The 20867-nt window shown below is 41.0% G+C and overlaps 1 protein-coding gene across 4 annotated transcripts in view; it reads left to right on the forward strand.

Moving 5' to 3' along the window:
- The window catches only part of FGD3 (FYVE, RhoGEF and PH domain containing 3), a 96475-nt gene that overhangs the window by 29114 nt on the left and 46494 nt on the right, over positions 1-20867 (forward strand). For 2 of the 4 annotated variants that reach the window (XM_088061877.1, XM_088061878.1), the window contains exon 2: positions 18349-18519. In XM_088061877.1, coding sequence (XP_087918003.1) covers positions 18349-18519 — 171 coding nt within the window. Of the gene's footprint in view, positions 1-279; positions 311-15478; positions 15592-18348; positions 18520-20867 lie in introns of those variants that run through there. The other 2 variants (XM_088061879.1, XM_005532789.3) reach the window with 2 other exon arrangements.

Genomic DNA, 20867 nt, shown 5'->3' on the forward strand with positions numbered 1-20867 from the left:
TCCTGGTGTGGGGAGGTTTGGCGGTGTTGGGCAGCGCTTGCCGAGTGTGAGCAATTTAGTGCTGGTAGTAAAACATTTGCTCTTTCCGTGCAGCTCCATAATGAGCTGTATTGGTTTTGTTTTTTGAAAATCCGTATTTATGCAGCATTTGCGTGTAAATGTTGAGAGGATTTTATTCTTTCTGAGCTGGCTAAGGCTGTTTGATTGCTCTGTATGATAACAGCAGCATGTGGAACGCTTAGTACTTGGTAAAAGAAAACCAATTGCTTGCAAACAGTGCCTGCAAATGGGGGATGAATGAAATGATGTTGTAAGTAATTATTTTTTAAATAATCTGGAAGCGGAAACCTGTTGGGTCCAAGTGTGGTCAGAATCTTGTATGGTAAAGGGTTTGGATGAATTATTAATTTGAATTTTCTGCTGATGTCTGTTTCCATCCTGAGTACCTGATTCACAGTGCAGGAAAAGTATTGGTTAAAATATTTCAGGGGTGCTGCCTGATCAAAGGATTCAGTTGCCATTTGATTGGCTTGGGACAAGCTGGCAGGATTTTTTTTCCCTTTCTTACATTATTTGGTGGGGAGGGGTGAAAATGTAGCTTTTTTTCTAAATGTGTCTGAAGTACATAAATGACTGAGAAGTCACCATGACAACATGGGGACCTGGATCAGACTTCCCTTCATGCTTTTGCTGTTTTGTTGTTTTAAATTATTTGTTATTTAGGCATTCCTTAAGGTATATGAGGATTCCTCATATCCTTATTCCTTAAGGATATGAGGGAGTATCTTACAGCTCCTGCTTCTATAGGGCTTTTAATGATATCCAGCTCTTAAAGTAAATGGTGCATGCGGGGCTTTTTTGGATTAAGCTCAGCACAATTTATACAGTTTGCTGTACAATTAAGGTGGGATCTAAACAAGGACATGAGCACCTCCAGCAGGAGTTAAGGGCCCGCCTTTCCTGAAATTTTGGTGTTGCAGATCTTCTGCTGAGCTCTTCCATGGTCCTGAGGATTCCTGTGTGCTTGTGGTGTTCCCATGTGGAACCCAGAGCCATTCCTGAAAGTTATGTCCAAGCTAAGGTCTAAGAGAATCTTTGTTCAGGAATGCCTGGAGTTAGGGGCAGGCTCAGGGACAAAAAGAAAAAAGATCATGCTCATGTTTCCTGGTCGTGCTCAGGAAACAAACAGTTCTTGCACCCTTCTTTGCTAAGAGGTGCTGAGGGTACCTCTCAGGGGAAAGAGGATTTTGTGAGATGTGTTGCTGGCTGTTCCTCTCCACTTGTTGGGACGTAGTGAAGCCATGCTGCCTGAGGGAAGTAAGGTTTGTGTTCAGCTCCTTTCTTCATCTGAGGCTTTCACATTTCACCACTTAAAAATTTTGGAGTGGTGAACACAGACTGTGAGGAGTTAAACCAAACAGAGCATTCTGCACTCTCCTGAAGCCCTGGCACTGTTCAGAAGGGAATGAAAGTTTCCCCAGCTTAGAGAGGGTGTGCAGGGAAGGCAGTAGCTGCTAAGAGGCTTTGATGGGGAGTTGTGGAGGAACAGCATTTGATTTCTGGTCTCCACTGCCACAGCTGCAGGCACGTGTGTGGAATTAGATGTGTTTATCTTGTGGTTGATATTTTGGGGTGATCCAGCTTAGGAATCTTCTAGAAGAGTATTGACTTTGGGGAGGAGACATCTTACCTGGAGATCTCTCCCTGGTGCTGTCTTCTTCCTCCTCCTGTCAGGTTTTCTAGGGTTGGAGAAGTGTTTGTTTCATACTTGTAGCAGCAACCTGTGTAATTGATAATGAATTTGGTGGAATAATGACTAGTACCAGATGTTCTGTGGAGGTGATGTTTCAGGGTCAGCAGAGGAGGGTAATTACATACTCCTCAGTTATCATCATACTTCATGATGGAAAAAACCCCACTAGCATTTGGGTAAATGAAAGTAAAAATCATTGCTGTTGTCGCTTGTGCCCATCTAAACTTGGAGGGAAAGGACGTCTGTGACATTTTCTGAGAATGTATGGATTTACTTGCCCTTGTGGCAGAGTTGTGAGTATGTTTGAGTACTGAGGCAATGAAAAGTAAGTACAACATGCCAGTGACTTTTACCTTGTATTATTACACTGCATCTCGACACGAGAATGTGAAGAACCATGCATTTTCCTCTTGATACCCATTAACCTAATGTTTTATTTGATGCCAAATGAATAATAAAATGACTTTTTTTAATTTGGAAAATCTTGAGTTCTGTCTTATGCTGGAGCTGAGTTTTCAAGTAATGCTAAAAATAAATTTTCTACAGCTGGGTAGGATTTTCTCCTCTGAAAAACCACGTCTGTGTGATGTGGCATATTTTCCCTTTTTCCTGAAGTTACCTGATGTTATAATTTTGAATATAGAAAATGTGCAGAAAATGTAGTCCTTTAGAAATTCATCTCAAACATCTGAGAAGATTTATTTTGAGACAGAGGCTCAAATAATGAGATAAATCTCAATATGAGATTTATCAAATATGAGAAAAACAAGTAAGAGCAAGAGCCTGGTGGAGTTATACAGACTTTTGTGGTTGCATACCTTGCTTTCAAGATTCTTACAGTTAGGATACATATCATAATGCTAGAGGCAAAAACTTTAATGTCCTGAATTTAGGAGTAGCTAAAAAATAAACATAAACCCACGCTTCCTTTCCCTACCAAAAAACCCCAACCACAAACAACAAAAGAAACCTCTTCTTATTTCAAGTGTTGGAGTCAAGCTTGATGCTGCAAGGAAATCAACACCAAAATAAATCCCTCTAAAATATGAAAATCCAGTGGGGAATAGGGCAGAGTGACACTGGTGATGCCATTATAGCATTCTTGGTACTTAAGGATTCTGGTGATGGAAATTATGCTTTTTGCTCCACCTGCTCTCAGCAGTAGTGCTCTAAGAGCTCAGTGATGATCAAGGCATCTGTGGTTTTTTTCTTATTAGTTTTATTCATTTCTGAGCGGGAAAAAAAAAAGTCTCGGTTTCAGTCCTACACAATAGGATTAAGTTAATTTACAGTATTTTCTTTGGAACAGCCTTGTTTTGCTGAGTGTCAGAGCTTGCAGTGTAATCCTGATTCTTGTCCCTTCCTGGTGCAGGGGCAGTGTGGGTTCATGGATCGCCATGAAGAACTGCATCCAGAATTTAAAAATTCTTTCCAGCTTACAGGGTCCCACTTACCACCCCTTCAAAAAAGGGAAGACTTCATCATAGTGGATAAATTCACAATTCAATGTTAAAATTGAATCTTGTTTTCTATAAAGCTGTTGTTCTTTGCCTTGCTCCACTCCTCCCCACTCCCCCCCCAAAAAAGAAATTTCTTCATGTGCAAGTTCCAACAGGAAACCAAAACTGAGCCTTTTCACTTAAGCATGGGATCAATTGAAGTTTAATTTCCCCTATAAATGTGATATAGCAATAGAACACCCTTGCCACAAAAATTGTAGAGGTTTGGAAAACATACTTCACTGAAAAAGCTCAAGGTCTCGATCTCTTTGGTTATAAAAGGCAAACTGGTTTAACTTAGGTTATATTTAGTAAATGAGTGGTAAAAATGTCATGGTCTGTGAAGGTGGAAAGATCAAACCAGAGTTATTTTCCTTGTAAATGTGACTTTGCTTTTAAGAGGAATAAATGGTATCAGTTTTTGAATACTTTCAATACTTCTGATTCCCAGTGAAGAAGTATTTTGTTGCAGAACAAGAGGTTTTGATATATTTTTTTCTGTGCCATTAGGTAATAATAATTGAAAGGAAGTGTTTCTGTTTGCTGGCCAATTGAGTTGCAGTAAACCATGCCATTCCCAGGGTTCTGCAGAGTGTAGTACCTGTCACAGCAGCAGCCCCAACTCCTCTTTCTGCTGCCTTTGGTGTCACTGTGGCTTTCACACCACTGCCCTATGCATGGGATCACCTCAATCAATTCTGAGTCGAGTCAAAACCTTCTAAGTAAGAGGAATGTAATGGCTTTGGTTGAGGGAGCAGGGAAGAAAAACTCTTTCAGTGGGAGGATGTTAAGTGTAGTATAAAACCACACCATTAGTCCCACCACCTGTATCTTTCACCTGTGTTAAATTCTGCCCTTTAGCCCAGGATTTACCATTTCTTTCTGCTATTGGGTGTTTAGTCTGGTTTGTTAAAATGTCCTTTTTTGGAAATACTACTCTGAGAAGCAGAATGACGATAGATACAGAACGTGGAATGCTAGCAGTGCTCATGTGCTGGTCCTGCCAGGTGTTGAGTTTCCCTTCCCTTCCCTGCCCAGCATTCTTGTGTTTGCTTGGTCCAGCCTGGATGGAAAAATATGAAGGGCTTCAGGACTGGGCCCTCAAAGAGTTAAATACAGAGAAGTACTAATCAGTGAATATTTAGGTCATGGAGGACTGAGACTGGAGAAAGGCAGAACATTACTGACAGCCAGGGGGTTTATGTGGGGGAATATCTTGTGTGGAGTAGTAGTACCAGATTTTGACTTTGTAATTATACTTTCTGTTGTGTTTATGTTCTTAGTTGCATTGCTGTTGCTTTGCAGGAGGTGAGGTGTTCAGTATGACCCACAATGGGCTTTCTAGAACCATTGCTTGTGTCTTTCATCATGTCCTGCAGCACTAGTCAGAGCTGACTTCCTAATAATCACAGATATTTAGAAGATTACCTTTAATCATCAGGTAATTTGTTGTCTTTTCTGAGGAAATGGTTACAAAATTCAATGTCTTACTGACTTTTTGCAGGCTCTGACCCCTAAATTACTTCTCAGTGACATGGATAGTTCCAGTTTGAAAGGTGTGGTATACAGGCTTTGCCCTGTCCTTGAAGGCTTAGGTTCCTGAGGGCAGGGCTTTCAAGTCTTATCTCTCTGTAAAATGTCATTGAACATCCATGGTGTGATCTACATAAGAATGGTAATGATGAGCTCACAGTGTGTGTATGTCCCTGGGGAGAGAGGCAACTCCTGCCTGCTGTCCCTTATGGTCAGATGGTGGTGACTCCTAAAAGGCTTGTTTGCATCCTCTTTGAACACCAAAGCTGCTTGAAGCTTTTTCCACTTTCAGGTGATTAAACAATTAAATTTAACAAATTTAACAATTTGTTTGTTTAAATATTTTTTTAAAAGTCAAAACCCAGTAATTTTAATTTAATGTTATCATGTGTATTTCTAATAGATTGCTGAGTGGATTGGAATTTTGTGCTGTTAAATGTTAATACAACTTAAGTTCTTTAGTCAAAGAAGCCAATATATTTTTGTTTTTATACAGCTTTTATGTTTTTAATTCTGAAAATGTTTTGAAATAAAATGCATCTTACTGTATATAAGAAGGAACCCTAATGTATAACATAGTTTAGAACGTGTAAGAAATTAAATTTTACTTGATATGAAGAAATTTGTATGTTTTCATGGCTAGAATGAATTCTTTGATGGAACTGTAACCAGCTGTTGTAATTCCATCATCAGATCTGGTCACTGAACTGAAGTATTTGGAGAACATCCCTGGTTGGGACATGTATTCTGAAAACTGCCTGTGCTTTGTGTATGCTGTGCACTCTGGCATTCAAATGTTATTCAATGTTTTAAAATGACAGGTGCAGAATTGTAAGATGGCTACAGCACGTATTGGGTAGCTGCTTGTATTAAATGCAAAAAGAACTGGACGTTAGTGCACTTAATTTGTGTTGCACTAAGCCAGTCACACATTCCTGTTATCAAATTTATCCCCTTGTGGCAGATCAGTAGAAGATGAATGTAGAAGTCCTCAATAGAGTGAATCTTGTGCTCTGTGCCTTTCTCAGCATACATCAGTGGCAGGGGACGTTGCCTTTTTGTGCATCTGAGAATCCCAGACTGGCTGCTCTGTGGAGAGGAAGAGGGATCTGTTCAGGGCAAGAATGTTTTATTGTAGATATTGGGTTGGGCATGCTGTAGGAGTTGCATTCAAGTATCTAGGCAGGAAAAGAAGGTAAACCATGGTGAAAAAGAGGAAATACTCTTGGATCTGTGACCAGAAAATTATGAAGAGAGATTACCTAGCATTTTCAGTTTGTTTCTAGTTTTATTCTGTTTGTTTTTTCACAAGGCAGATTGGATAGACCAGCCTAGTCTAGTGGAAGGTATTGGAATGAGATGGTCTTCAAGGTCCCCTTCAACCTAAGCCACTCTGTGATTCTGTAACTGCATCCCAGAGGGAGCAGAATACCTGATCCTCCTGACCATGCATGCAAATGAGCTTTTCAATTAAAAACCACCTTGACGCAATCATTTTGCTTGACAAGTCTGATCTTTCTTTTGCCACAGTACAGCACAGAACCTGAGCAGAGCGTTCCCATTCTGAGAACACAGCTTCAGGCAGTGGACACGAGCTCAGGGCTGGTCCCTGGTGTGGAGTGTCTCAGGAGGGCTGAGAGGTGAGGCAGGAGCACAGGAGAGGGAATGGACAATGGGGAATGTGCCCCACACACAGTGGTGTGGTGGCCCCGCTGGAGTGAGGCTGGGGGAGCAACAGGGCTGTGCAGAACAGGATGTGCACAGCAGGCTGTGCACTTGGCCTAACTTAGAAATTGCCAGAGCTGCAGCTGTCCTGTTTGGCTTCTCTGAGGAGTGCTGTCCCTCCTGAGCAGGGCAGGTGGGGAGACATGGCTGCTGCAGACTTTGCATGTATTTCTGAATGCCACATTTGGATATAGGGGGACGACACCTGAGCTCTAAGCTAATCTCTGAATTCAGTTTATTTATGAGCTAGGATAACATGGCTTAAGGTGCCTTTTGAGCAGTAACTTTGCATGGTAACAATCATCCCAGTGTTTTGAGGGGTCTGCCCATCATATTCCGAAGGAGATCTCAGTGCCACAGGGGAGTGTGGCTCAGGACTGCACCCAGTCAGTGTCATGATCAATGACAGTCAATGAGCTGGAATGTATCAATCATTCCCAGAGTCAAGCAGGGTGGCCAGGGCATCATCAATTATTGATTCTTACTGCAATTCGTGTATGCACGTGCTTGATGGGTTTTGGTTTCTTTTTTGGAAGGGCCGTGGAGGGCTCAGTGGTGTTTGCTGACACCAGTGTGCTGTCAAGGAAGCAGGAAGTGTCCTAGGCAATCTGGAGATGTATTCATGTTACTGCTTTGTTTTTATTGGTGGATACTAACTCAGGTCCTCATTTTACACGTGAAGGTATTGCTCTGAAACGTGTCATGTTCCTCTCCTTGTGATGCTGGCAGCAGCTAAAGCTCTCTGAAGCCAATATGCCATAATAGATCTGAAAAAACTCCAACCAAACAAAAATTATTTATCCACAACCCATTCCAAGCAACTGCTAGGATTATGATGTTAGTACTAAATTACACTCTCACTGTCAATTATTATAAGAGCTCAAAATTGTAAATTTATTACAAGAGTCAATTATTATCTGAAATAATCTCGTAATGATCTTTTCTTTCACTGACTTTCTTCTACAGTGAAAATTCTTTGGATTTTTCTTAATAGCATCTTAATATCTATGATGGCTTTTATTTTTTAATCCCTCTAGTCATCCTTTCTTAATAATGCATCTTTGCCAATAAGCAAAGATGCATTGTATGCATGGATATTTCTCCATTAATGGAAGAATAATATATAATAATGATGCAGAAATTATATAGAAACCAGTAATTATTGAAACAGTGACTACCATGCAGTATGTGCTGTTTTATGCAATCTAATTTAAAACACAAATATTCAGACATCCTGTGCAAGTGACGTAGTTTGTAATTATCCATGTTAGCTATACATATATATTGGAAAATGCTAGTTGCCTGTTATATTTTATGTAATGATAGACCACACTCTGAGTTTACTTAGGAATTGAAAGCTGTCACCTAAGCAAGAGAGAATGTATACTATTTTCACAATAATAATTTGGATGGATATTTTGGGTTAATGGTCGGATTCTGAAATTGTTGCCTGTTTCTGTTCAGCTTGAGCTTCCAACTTCTTAAAGATATTTCTTTTCAAATAATTTCTGGCAGAGTTGTAATTCAGTTTTGAGATGAAGTATGTTGTTTTCTTCTTTAGAATGAACATTTAGCAGTCATTCACAGGGATTTTATTGTTTGTGATTTAAAACTGATGTCCCAAATGATAACTTGGGTTCTTGCGAAATGTCCTTGGTTTTCACGTTGTAGTGGCTATGGATTGGATGAAAGTGCAATTTTAGATAACAGGAGAGATCAAACAGCTGCTCTAAATACCATGAATTAACTGAAGTTTTGTTGGGAAAACCAATACTAATTCTTTTTACTCCAGTTTTTCTCTGTACTTTATTAGAGGCCTTTGATCTAGTGTTACTTTCTTTGGAGCTGAAATAGCTCCAAAGCTGAAATTTTGGCTGAAATAAAGGATGCTTTATGCTATCCTGTGACTGGGATCCAAAATACCGGAAGTGGTTTGGTGGTTTTCAAGCTCTTCCACTCTATTTATCTGTGCATTGTTCCTGTGGACAGCTTTAACCTTTCCCAGGTTCTTTTTCCTGCTCTCACTTTGGATCCTAGAGACTGTGGATCCCAGAGTGAGGAAGCATTGATCCAAGTGCAAGGGAAAGAATCTGTTTGCTCTTGGTTCCTCCATCTGCAACATACAGAAAATGTTTTTGTGTCTCCCCAGGGCTGGAAGAGATGTGGAGTTTGAGCTCAGGACGGCTCTGGGATAACCTGGGTGTGTAGGTCTCTGGAGGAGCAGGGTGCAGAGCCTGAGGCTGCAGAGAGGGTAAAGATTGTGTTCTCTAGTCAGCTGAGAGACAAAGGACTCTGCACACCTCAATGTGAATCAGGCAAAAGCCGTTCATTTCGCTTCTAAACATTGTTTATATTTACTTCTTATCTGGGTCTACACAGTCAGGCATTGTTTAATTGGTAGCTCCACTTTGTCCACGCATCTCTTGATCGGGAGCTCTGTGTGTCCACCAGGCAAGCACACATCTCTTTTCTTAATCTAATTGGTAGATGCTGGAAGCATCATTTTACTTGGTTTGACACCCCTTTGTCTGTCAGCTTTTCTGCTTCTTCTTTCTTCTTGCAACATCAGCTTTTTTATCCACAAAGATGACCTCATTCTTTAGTTCCAGAGGTTAGGCTGGTTCATTTAGCCCGTGTCCATTTTCCTGTAAATATGATCTTACATGTGGCCTTGCTTTGCGCAGAGAGGTTGAACTGGGTGATCTCCCCAAGCCTTTTCCAACCTCAAAGACTCTGTGGCTTGGCCATTTTCTGCCAAAGCTTTAAACTTCAGGTAGGGTGTTGCTGAGCCACACTGAGAGATGAAATATGTTTTGTTTTAGTAATTATTGTGAAATGGTTCTGGATTTTGAAATATGCAGCTCTGCTGTCAAAATAGTGTAAAAATATTCACTGTGCTTTTCAATAATGAAGTAGAATTTTCTTAATTTCTGCAGTGTGGAGTGACAGCACATTGTGATCACACAGAAAAGCTAGTCCTGCCCTGCAAGGCTCACTTCTGTAGCAAAGAACTGAGCTCAGTTTTACATACTTTTATTTAGTACCTAAATAGACTTTTAAATCAGCAAAGACTAATTGTTGGTTTACTAAAACTAATGAAACAATTCAGGATTATAAAGAGAAAGCCAGTTGTTTGGGACACTGTTAGAGATTAATTATATTGTCATTAAATCTTAAGGGAAGGGTAATTTTTACTCATCTTGCTGGTTAAATGAGATCTTGCACGTTGCAATGTGTGACATTTAGAATATGCACAGGCACATCAACTGAGTAGAGAGGGATCCTTGCATGCTGCATTTGTCATTAGGAATAACAATTTAATAAGCTTTTAATAAAAGACGAAATGAAGCACATGAAACATTTTTTGACATGGTTTTGAATGAAGGCTGGAATTTGCTCATAGGACTTGATCAGGCTGTTTCTCATCATTGTGTCTTTTAAATCACTGGAAGGTGGGCATTGTAATGCTTCTTTCTCTTCTTCCCTCTTCCCACCAGTTCTGGGGATTGGAGATCTGCCATCTTTCTCTTTGTTCTTGGGAGAGAATCCCAAAGACACTAAATCACCCAGCTGCAGGTAACCTGAAAGGAACAAACTGAGATGGCTTTGGCTGCAGTAATTTGTTTGTAGAATAAATCTCTTCAGGTTTTTACAGTAATGGATCACTCTGGTGTTGCAATTCCTGTGTTAAAGTAGTACAGATGTGAGGTTGCAGGTGTATTATTAGCCTGAAATAGTTCTTTGATTTGCACAATCAGTGTAATTATAAATTAGGACTCTTTCATCATAATGAAAAACCTTTTATTTGTCAGGGGAAAAAGAAAAACAAACTCTCTGCTACTCTAAGAGGAAAGTCTCAGGAATGCTGAATAAAGATTCTGCCGGCATTCCCTTCATGGGGATCTGGTGTGTGCATCTTAGAGGAGAGTCATCCAGTGTGGGCATCTTAGAGATGATACAGACATCTGAAATCGGGGAGGGCTCTGAGGCTGTCAGGCAAAATGATAGCTTCAACTTAGGAAATCCATGGTGAAAATGAATTTATAGTTGTAGCTACACACTGCACATCATGCTCAGCTGCCTTTGGCTGATCTCTGGGGACACTGCAGAGGGATCAGTTCTGTATGGGGTGTTCCCTTCTGGGAGACCAGGAGTTGTCTGTGGGAAAGCATCCCTGTGTCGTGGTGGAATCAGCCAGACTAAAACTGGAGACCAGAGCTAAACCGAGTTAATAACCAGAAACAGGAGATGCAAAGTGAGTTTGAATGGGGACGAGGCAAGGGGAGGAAAAGATAAGTAGAAATGTTGCTGCTGTGCTGAAGGGTCCCATAGTGGTGGTGTGTGGGACTTGTCCTGTGAGTCAGAGAAATGCCCTTACTTCTGCTCACCTGGCTAGGATGAGAATGATAAGGGTAAAATCATCATGAGAAATACTTTGCTATAACTAAAACTTCCTTAGACAGAGTTCTAGTCTGTTTCTAGTACTTACTTTAATTTTTACCCTGTGCATGTTATCTGCTCAATACTCAATCCTGAGCTCAGAAAAAAGGGGAAAAAGGCCCATTATCTTCTATCTTCAATGAATCCTTTTGCAAAAGAGGAAAGCAAAGCAAAACACGGTCTTACAAATGAATGAATTCTGGGTTTCATGTTAATTGTAATGAAATATATGAATGAAAACCAGTCCTCCTTTCCCCTTCTAAATCAGGCATCTGCAACAACTTAAGATGGACTTTGATATCTGGACCTTGGCATCTGCACCTTGGCCAACGCAGGAATTAAGTCTTGAAATCTGCTGCTGAAGTTAAACAAATTGCTTTGCATTTCATCACACAAAAGTAGGACAAGACTTGTGTGCACCCAAGAATGCGTCTGGCTGCTCATCCTTTCTTGCCTCCCTCTCTCGAGTAAAGGAACAGCGTTTGACAGCCCCATGTGATGTCTGAACCTCCTGATGTGTGCTGTGAGCAGCGTTCTGGCAGGGCTTTTGTCTCCTGCAATGTCAGGCTGGCTGACACCTACCCCAGGCTCCTTCTTCTTTACTTTGTCACTCTTTGTGCCTCAGTCTTTTTATGTCATCTAACCTGCTTTTCTTACTAGATGGGAGAATCTCAGGGGTTTTTCTCTTCTACCTTTGATGTTGTGTCACAGAAAGTTACTGTGGTGATTATTTTAGCCTAATTAAGCCATGCCATTTCAGGGGGAAAGTCAGCTAAATGATTCCTCCAGGAGAATGAGATTTTCACAGCCTCTTTGTTATATTTTGTTAGATCATTAAAGTTTGTAATTGCCTTCCGTTTATGGGGATTTGATGTTCAGTATCCCCTAATGTCTATTTTCTGTATGTCAATATGAAGAGCAGGCCAAATGTAAATATTGAGAAGACTATGGCTAAATGCAGGAATTTGCTTACCAATGGACAGTCTCCAGCCCTAGACAGAAATTAAACATGCTGTTTTCAAGTTGGAAATCTGTTTCCTGTGTGCCTTGTGGGAATGTCACTGGAAGCTTGAAATCATAATGCCAAAGTTTGGGACCAGATCCGTAAAGATATGCCCAAATTCTGAGGTATTTTAGAAATGCTAATGCAAAAGTTACTGCTGGGCACCTGAGTCCGACTCAACTGACAGATGAAACCTAAGGCCAGACTGATACTCTCCAAAGGGATACAAATATGAACAAAATAAGAAAGAATAACTCTGGTACAAGATTGTCACAGAACATCATGAGAGAACTTGAGACTTGCCACTCAGATAGGTGGGTGTCAGTCTCTTCTCCCAGTTAACGAATGACAGGACAAGATGAAACAGCCTCAGCTTGAGCCAGAGGATATTTAGGTTAGATACCAGGGAAAATTCCCTCACTGAAAAGGTGGCCAAGCCCAGAACAGCAGTGGAGTGTTCAAAAAGGGGAAGTGTTCAGAAATGTGTGGAGGTGACGCTTGGGGACATGGTTTAGTGGTGAACATGCAGGTGGTGGGGGGATTGATGGTTCAAGATGGTGATCTCAGAGATCTGTTCCATTCCTAATCATTCCATGATCCTGTGATACTGTGGAAAAGCACACAATGTTGATATTGGTTCAGGACATTGACTGCATAGTTCATTATCACACTCAGCAGCACTGCAGACACAGATCTAGAAATTAAAATATTTGTGTTAAACCACATGAGAGGACATATATAACTACTTAAAAAAAACCTCTCAAGCCCCCCAAAATCCATCAGTCCTCATCTATACTCCAGCAGAATTTAAATTATAATCACTTAGAAGTTTATTAGCAAAACAGAGTGACAGAAAAGACTGATAAATCTGCACAGCATTGTAGTTTGGGGCTGACTCCTGTGACTGGAGGGAGGCTGGGGCTGTGCAGCAGAGGCGTGTCCTCAGTGTGGATGTTAACAGGGGGCTCAATTAAAACACAGTCAGTAAAAACACCAGACCTTTTTTTTAAAACTTTGTACCAATAACCCCAGGACCTGAAGGTAAGTGCTTGCTAACTGCAGTACCACATCCTGTTTCATACAGGAAAGAAAAATATTTTTGTTTCGGGGCTTTATTGTGCCTGTTGTTAGTCCTGGAGGAGAATATATTCTGTGGTGCTTTACTTTGTTTTCTTTCTCATTTTCCTTCTGAGTGAAGTGCCTGCTCGATTTTTTGTCTGTTTTTTTTCCTTTACCCAGTGTAAAGTTTTATGTAATGCCTTTTTAGCAGCAGGATTTCTGAGACATGCTTATATTTTTGCCTTTCCTTTACCTTGTCATTGGGCAAGTACCAAGATTTTGTCAGGAATTTGGTTTGCACATCTCTGTTGAGTAGGGCTGCAATAAAGAATTAGGTGTTGAAGCTCCTCATTTCTGTCACTCAGAACTCTTCTGACCATTGTAATTATATAAATGTAATGTAAACACTGAAGAATCACTTTTATAGCCAATTTTTAAGAGCAGCTTGCCAGCTAAGCCACGTGTGAGGGAAAGGGCCTGGTGCCCAAGCTGCCCCTGCAGTGGTGGGGGACCAGAGAGCCTGGACTGACACTACATTCCTGCTTCATGTAGGACTAAAAGTGCCAGCAGGGCTTCTGGCTGGACAAAAGTGAGTCTGGAGGGTGAAGTTTTTAAATTTACATGCAGGATAGAAACTGAGGGCTGTGCTGTAGTACCCTGTCTGGAGAGCATTGGGTGGGCCAAGGAGTGTGCTTTATTGTTGTGAGGAAAGGCTTGATGTAGGTCTGTTGAAAAGCTAATTCTTTAAATGAAAATAAATGAAAATAAAGATTAAATGAGTAATTAGAATTCTGTGAATGGTTTCTTTAAAGCAGTTGTGGAGAAATCCCTGGCTGCAGGATCAAGTGTGAAATGTCCCAGAGGCAGAGGAATGTTGGAAGAGCTTTGCAGAGGTACCTGGATTAGGTGCTGTTTTGGATAGGGCAGTAAAAACAAGATTGCAATGACAGATATGAGTGTGTAAAAGAGGTTTTTACTCCTTTTATGTAAAAACCTGTTCAAGAAGAGCAGAAGCCAGAGCTGAAAACTCCTTTCTCCAGAATATGCCTGTTGTGATTCAGATGATGAGAGATGTAAAGTGTGTGCCAATGCTTGCTGGTAAAGCACAGCCTTTATTTGGATTAGCTTGCAGGAATGTACTTTAGGAGAATCTAATGAGAATAAAGGCAGGGTATTTTGCTGCAGGTTTATGGAAGATACAATGGTAATGATGTTCAGTAGTGACACTAGAGATGCTGTGAAACATCTGTTAGAGAAAGCATCCTCTCCTAAGGCAGTTAAAATTAGTCAGAACAGGATGAAAGTACAGCAAATCCAAAAATCCCAAGTAGTAGTGTTATAGGTCTAGGGAAACTTTTGGTCCTTCTTGTGCTTTACATGCACAAATTTGTTGAATTTAGTGATGCAATTCTCTCTGTGAAAAGCTTTTTTTTTTGTGTCTGTGTTTCTGTAGTGGTGTGAGGTGAACTGAATATACCAAATTTCTGGCAGCCCTGCTCGGACTGAGGGATTTGGCAGGGCTTCTCAGCACTGTGTTTTTTGTAAGAACCCAAAGCAGCAGCCCCTCTGTGGCTCCTCAGAGATCGAGTCTGCCCTGAAATGCAGCATTCATTCAAAAATTTTAGATTTTGCTTCATCCTTTATTATTTCCTGTGGAGATTCTGATGGGAGAGCAGGATAGGGGAAGAAGAAGCTTTGAACATTTTGAAGACATTTGATGTAAATCTTCTAGCAAGCTCCATCTCTTGCTGATAGAATTGCATTTATTGTCACTTTTTGTGGTCCCCCATTTCCCTTCTCAGACTGTGAAGCAGACTGTGAGTTTGTGTCCTGAGAACTGTGTTTTTGTTGGTTTCCATGACATGTTATGGCTGTTACTGACTGTTCTTGCATTAAAATCACTCTATACCTAAACAAAAATCTCTATAAAAATATGAAAGAGGCCTACAAGAGAGCTAGAGAGGGACTTCTTACAGGGGTATGTAGTGATAGAACAAGGGGGAATGGCTTCAAACGAAAAGAGCTTAGGTTTATGTTGGATGTTAGGAAGAAATTCTCTGTGAGGTTGGTGAAGTCCTGGCACAGGTTGCCCAGAGAAGCTCTGGCTGTTCCATTCCCAGAAGTGTCCAAAACCAGGTGGGATGAGGCTCTGAGTAACCTGGTCTAGTGGAAGGGAGCTGGAACAAGATGGTTTTTGTTTAAGGTGCCTTCCACTCCAAACCATTCTGAGAATCGGTGATTCCACTATCTAGCTTTCTCTTTTCTGTTTCAGAAGATTCAGGCTTCTAAAGCATCCACATCCTCTGTGTTGCCTTTCAGAGGGTTTGAAAGTCAAAGCCAGCAGTAATCTCCTGTGACTTGTGCTTAGCACACTCCTCCACGGGCATTTGCCACGTTTATATGCTTTGACTCACCAACCGCAGTGGTGGTCGGAAGTGAGCTGGGGGAGGTCAGTTCCTGTGAACATGGCATTTAACCCATTAAATTAAAGCTGCAGCAGGAGCTGTTCTTCCTTGTTTTTGTCTGTCTTGCAGCTTAAGCAAGTCAGAAAAAATGTGTGAGTCTCTGCTTGAGCACAAGTAAGTGATACACCTCTCTTTTGGTGGGGAATTGCAGTCCATGCCAGATTCTTGCTTGCTTTGGAACATAAATGTTTGCTTGATTGCATCTGTTTCTGAAAGCTTATGGTGGTAACTTTTCTGTCACTCTTTTTGCTGAATTTGATGTTTTGGAATGCCAGAAAAATGTCAGCTAATTGTTGTCAGTGTCACTGAGCTGGGTTCTGTAGCAGGGCTGTAGAGCCCCAGCACACACTGCCCACACCCCTGCTGAGGTCCCAGCTGGGCTGTGGACAGGAGGAAGAAGTGAGCTTTAACTGGTTCTGAGGAAAATGCTGGAGTTAATAAAACAGCGTAAGAGGAAGAATTTATGTGTGAATTTATAAAATAAGGGTCAAAACACCCTGCTTTGCAGTACTGTAAATAGTGATTAGAGGTTTAAGCCCAGACAAAAGGGGTGTCTGGTGGTGCCACACATTTGACACCAATGAAGGAAACACTAGGTTTTGTTTTCAGTATAAAAAAGTAAAGTGGCTTACAGCAATGAATCCCAGGAGGAAAAAAACAGGAATTGGGTTTTAATTCCTTCTGAAACTTCACAAAGTGATACAGTATAGTCCTTTTTTTGTGGCAGTGGTTGAAGAATGGCAGATGCTTAGGGTACCTTGTACTTTATCCCAAGTCAGCGTGGGGTAGCTGGGCTCAGCTTAGGATGTCCAGCTGGGCATCCCCTAGAGATGTGGTGCCTGGGGGCAGGAGAAGCTGTGGCTCTCCTCCAGCTGCTGTGGGGGACTGTGGATGTGTCTGGCATCTACCAGAACTTCAGTGCTTTGCCAGAGCTGAAACCGGTGCCGTGCTTGTGTCATCAGACAGCACAGCACACGTTAGAGGGGTCTTCTCCAGTTTTCTAGAGCTGTGGTAGGTGCAGAGATTTGTCCACTGAGGAACTGGATCACTGAAGCAATTTTTAAGAAAATACAACATTGCTAGATTGCATTCCTGTCACGCTGGTGAATACCTGCTGAAACACTGGGCTCTGTTTTCTGCATGCTGCCCTTCTAATTTTCTCAAATTCAGGCTTTTCCCTAGTGCATTGTTTTAATTTCTGGCTGTGTTGAGCTACTGTTCACAAGGAAGAAGTCCTAGCCCTTCCCCTTAGAAGCTGGCCTGTGGCAGCACTGCTGCTGTCACAGGGAGCTTTTGGTACCCAGAACTGAGCCATCAGTGTAAATTCTGTCAGTGATGATGTGTTTGCAGTAATCTATTAATCTTCTTTAATAATCTTGTCTGTTTTCACTGCACTTTTCTGTTAAATGAAATTATATTTGAATAGAACCTAGTACTTTTAATTTCCTGGTTTTAGCTGGAAGGATGTTTTAATAGCTGGTCTCAAATCTGCTGAAAAGAAGATTTTTGTGGTAGAAATGCTAATGAAGCTTCAACCAGCAACAACTGGCAGCCATACATGGGGAATTTAGGGACTGAATATTTGGGTGGCAGAGATCAGTAAGTAGATTTGTGCCATCTGAATCTATTTTTGACAACAAAATCTTCAGTCTGTATAGCTCAGATCCAGGGGCTTTATTCAAAAGGTCACATCCTGATTTAATACCATTAATATAAATACAGGATAATTTAGTTGATGTGAATGGGAGTGCTTTTCATTTCAGGTTGTTGATCTTAATAGGAATCTGGCTGAAAGTAGATTGCATTTTTGAAGCTAAAGCCATGTTGTTGAAGACATCACAGAAAGGCAAAGACTGGTTTTTCACCTTTAGATGAATCCTTTCTATGTGATATAAGCTACACTCCACTCCGGCGAGATTCTGGTAAATTCAGCTAGTCCATTTCAAAACAATAATAGGAAAAGAATGTTTGTCATGTTTTCTTTGCCCTTTTTTAGTGCATTTATGTTCAAATTTCTAAATTTGATGTGTTTTTTCATTTCTGAGAAGTGCCAGAACCCTATATATTTATATGTTCATATACAGGAACTTTAAACCACATTCCTTTTTAAACTCTTTTTTTTAACCTTCTCATGACACACTAGAAAAGCTGACATAAGGGTTTTGTGTAGGCTTGCCACAAGTCCAGAAAAAACTCCAAATCAAATACTGCAGGGTCCATGATGGTTTGTTTTCCGAGTTTTCACAGAAGTGAATCAAGAATGTAAAACTGAAGACCAGCAGTTGTATTAATCACATCTTCCTCTGTGTTGCCACTGGATTGTATCTTAATGGCATCTTCTACACTGGTGCCTTTTGCAGGCATGTTAATATTTTATGTAAAGAGGGGTAATAAATAGGCATAAAATGCAATTAGTGATTAAATGACTGATTAAATCTCAAGAAATGGCATTTGTACCATTCCCACCACGTGGAATGTATTTCTGAATCATCCTATTACAGTTGTATTTTTTATCAAGTAACATAACTTTATATGCTGCAGCACTTGTATTTCTGTTTGGAGAAATCCTTTTGAAATGGTTTTTAGCTTTTATATTTGCTCTTTGATTTTGTGTGTCTGTGGTAAAGAAGTAAATAATTAATTAAAGAAAGGATTGCTGAAATTCTGCCTGTCTTATCAGTCAGGCAGTTTAACAGGGCTGTAAAGGCTGGGTGTATTGGTTGTAATAATTTGTGAGCGAAGGGCTCACCCCTCTCCTTCTCCCCTTCCCTTCCTCAGGAGCTTGGATGAGTGACATACTTCCAGAAGTAGCACAAATTTTCTTCAGGATCAATAGAACAAAATAAATACTGGCTTCTTTCCTTCCCTCAGGTTGCCCTTGTTCTCCTTTTCGAATCAAGTGTCACATTGACTCCAATCCTGTGTTGGAAGCATGTGGGGAACTGCAGCACCTCAGCTCAGCACAATGTCTCCATCAGGCTGGAAGGAAGCCCAAAACCAAAACTGCACTGGCCAAAATGCATCCTCTACAGAAACCCCAAGGCAAGTAGCTTTGTCCTTCTAGAAATTGTATAAGCTCCTATTGCACAGGAAGTATAATATTTTAAAATTATTGTTTCGATTTGAGTCACAGCAAAACAGTTACTTTTACGTTGTAATGTATGGCTGGTAAGGTTTTATTATCTTCATTTTCCACTGTTAGATAACCACTTAGAGAAGCCTTCAAGAAGAAATTGATTCAGCAATAACCAATTACTTAGCTTGTCATTTTATATTTCTTGTCCTGTTGTTATACCTCCTGTAGCTATGAAGTGTAAGTTGAATTTAACAGTATTGTTTATATTTTTGATAAATCTTTTTAGAAGTAGTAATAGGTTTATAAAAATTAGGTTTATATAAATTAGGTAATAATATCTTATTTTTAAAACCTGGTCTGTTTTCCATTTATTGTAAGAACTATGCATGGCAACAGGAAATGCCTAAATAGAACAAGTGTATTTTGAAAATATGAAGTAGAAGCTAAATCAATCACCTGTGGGCTGTGGTACTTCCAGAGAACTGCCACCTAATAGTCAAATAGGTGGCAATCCCAAAGTATGATGGAAGAGGCGCCATGAAGAAACGTGCTCCAGCTGGTCTCCAGCTGTTCTTCTGGTCTCCCCAGGCTTCTGAAGTCTGCAAAAAAGACTGCAGGAAATTTCTTGAAAGAGTATAAATTATTTTCATGTTTCTTTATCAGCAAAATGACATGTGATCTCTGTAATGCCAGTTTTCCAAGAGCCCCACTCTCAACACCCCATGCTTTATACAATTGATTACCCTGGTGTATGTACTGGGTGCTTGCCTCAAGGGAATGCAAAAACATGGAGCTTGAGAGGTGTTTGGAACAAAGGAAGCTAAGCCTCAAGAAGGCACTAGGTTCACAAACCAAAATGTTTAGCAGATATGGGTCCATGTGAAAGATGGTCATTTTCTTCTGAAAAAGAAGATATTTTGGTGTTGTACACATTGAGCCATTGCCCCACCACCCGCTCCCAATTAAAATATCTATACAAAAGCAATTCAGCCTTAAACAACAACAAAGAAAGCATTGCATTTTCTGATTCTGGAAGTAAACCTTAAACATTAAGTTAATATACTACTCCATGCTTGAAACATCTCACATGGTCTGTGTCTTTATAGGCTACACCAAGACCTCTAGGTGAAAACTCCAAGTTTCATTAGTGGTTGTTCCATTGTCAGTAATAACAACAAAAAGGAACAGCAGAAGTGTCTATTCAGTGAGATCTGGAATGAATTCACCTGGTGCAAATACTTTGCTGTTGTATTCATGGCACTGATTTCCAATCACTGAGGATGTAAACTGTTTTTCCTATGTGTGTATTTCAGAAGGTTGGAGGGATCCTAGTTAGGTTGATTTGAAACCATGAGCTGCTGTGTAAAACCTTCAGCAGGAGGAGGAATGAGGAGAGACCTTTCCAGCATGTGGCTTCAGCCTTCAGGCAGCACCTGAAAATGCTTTGAAACACTAGTATCTTCCATGTAGCAAACTTCTAGCTGAAAAATCAGAGTTTGGGTGGAAAGGAACCTTAGAGTTTATCATGTTCCATCCCCTGCCATGGGCAGGAACCCCTTCCACTGGACCAGGTTGCTTCAAGCCCTGTCCAACCTGGCTTGGACACTTCCAGGAATAGAGAAGTCACAGCTTCTCTGGGCAACCTCTGCGAGGGCTTCACCACCCTCACGGGGAAGAATTCATTCCCATCTAACCCTGCCCTCAGTTAGGAAGCCATTCCATCTTGTCCTGGTGTCCCAGGCCCTTGTCCAAAGTCCCTCTCTGGCTCTCTTGGAAAGAGAGCATTTTAGGCACCAGAAGGGGCTGTAAGCCTTTCCTGGAGCCTTCTCTTCCCCAGGCTGAACGCCCTGCCAGCTCTTTCAGCCCACTCCAGAGCAGAGAGGCTCCAGCCCTTGCAGTGGCCCCCTCTGGATTTGTTGTAACAGATCAACGTTGTTCTTGTGTTGGGGTGCCCAGAGCTGTAGGTGGGGTCTCATCAGAATGGAGAGAGGGGGAGAATCTGCCTTACCTGCTGCTCGTGCTGCAGGTGGGGATGAGGTTCTGAGCTGTCAGTGCATGTGGTCTGGTCATGTCAAACATCTTGACAACTACACTCCAAAATGCTTCTCCCCAGAGCTAATCTTGTTCCATTCTCCACCCAGTCTGCATCTGGGATTGCCTTGACCCAGGTGACTTGGCCTTGAACCACATCTGGTGGGGCTGAAATTTCGCTTGCTCAGTAGTTCTTGGTAGGGTTAGTGGCTTTGCCTCCATGCTGACATCTCCATTTCTCAACATTACTTCAGTAGGTAAAAATTCAGAATTAACAAAAGTG

The sequence above is a fragment of the Pseudopodoces humilis genome, chromosome 13, assembly GCF_049639895.1.
Source record: "Pseudopodoces humilis isolate 2021_Gansu_Grassland_sample_001 chromosome 13, ASM4963989v1, whole genome shotgun sequence".
Taxonomy (NCBI): Eukaryota; Metazoa; Chordata; class Aves; order Passeriformes; family Paridae; genus Pseudopodoces; species Pseudopodoces humilis.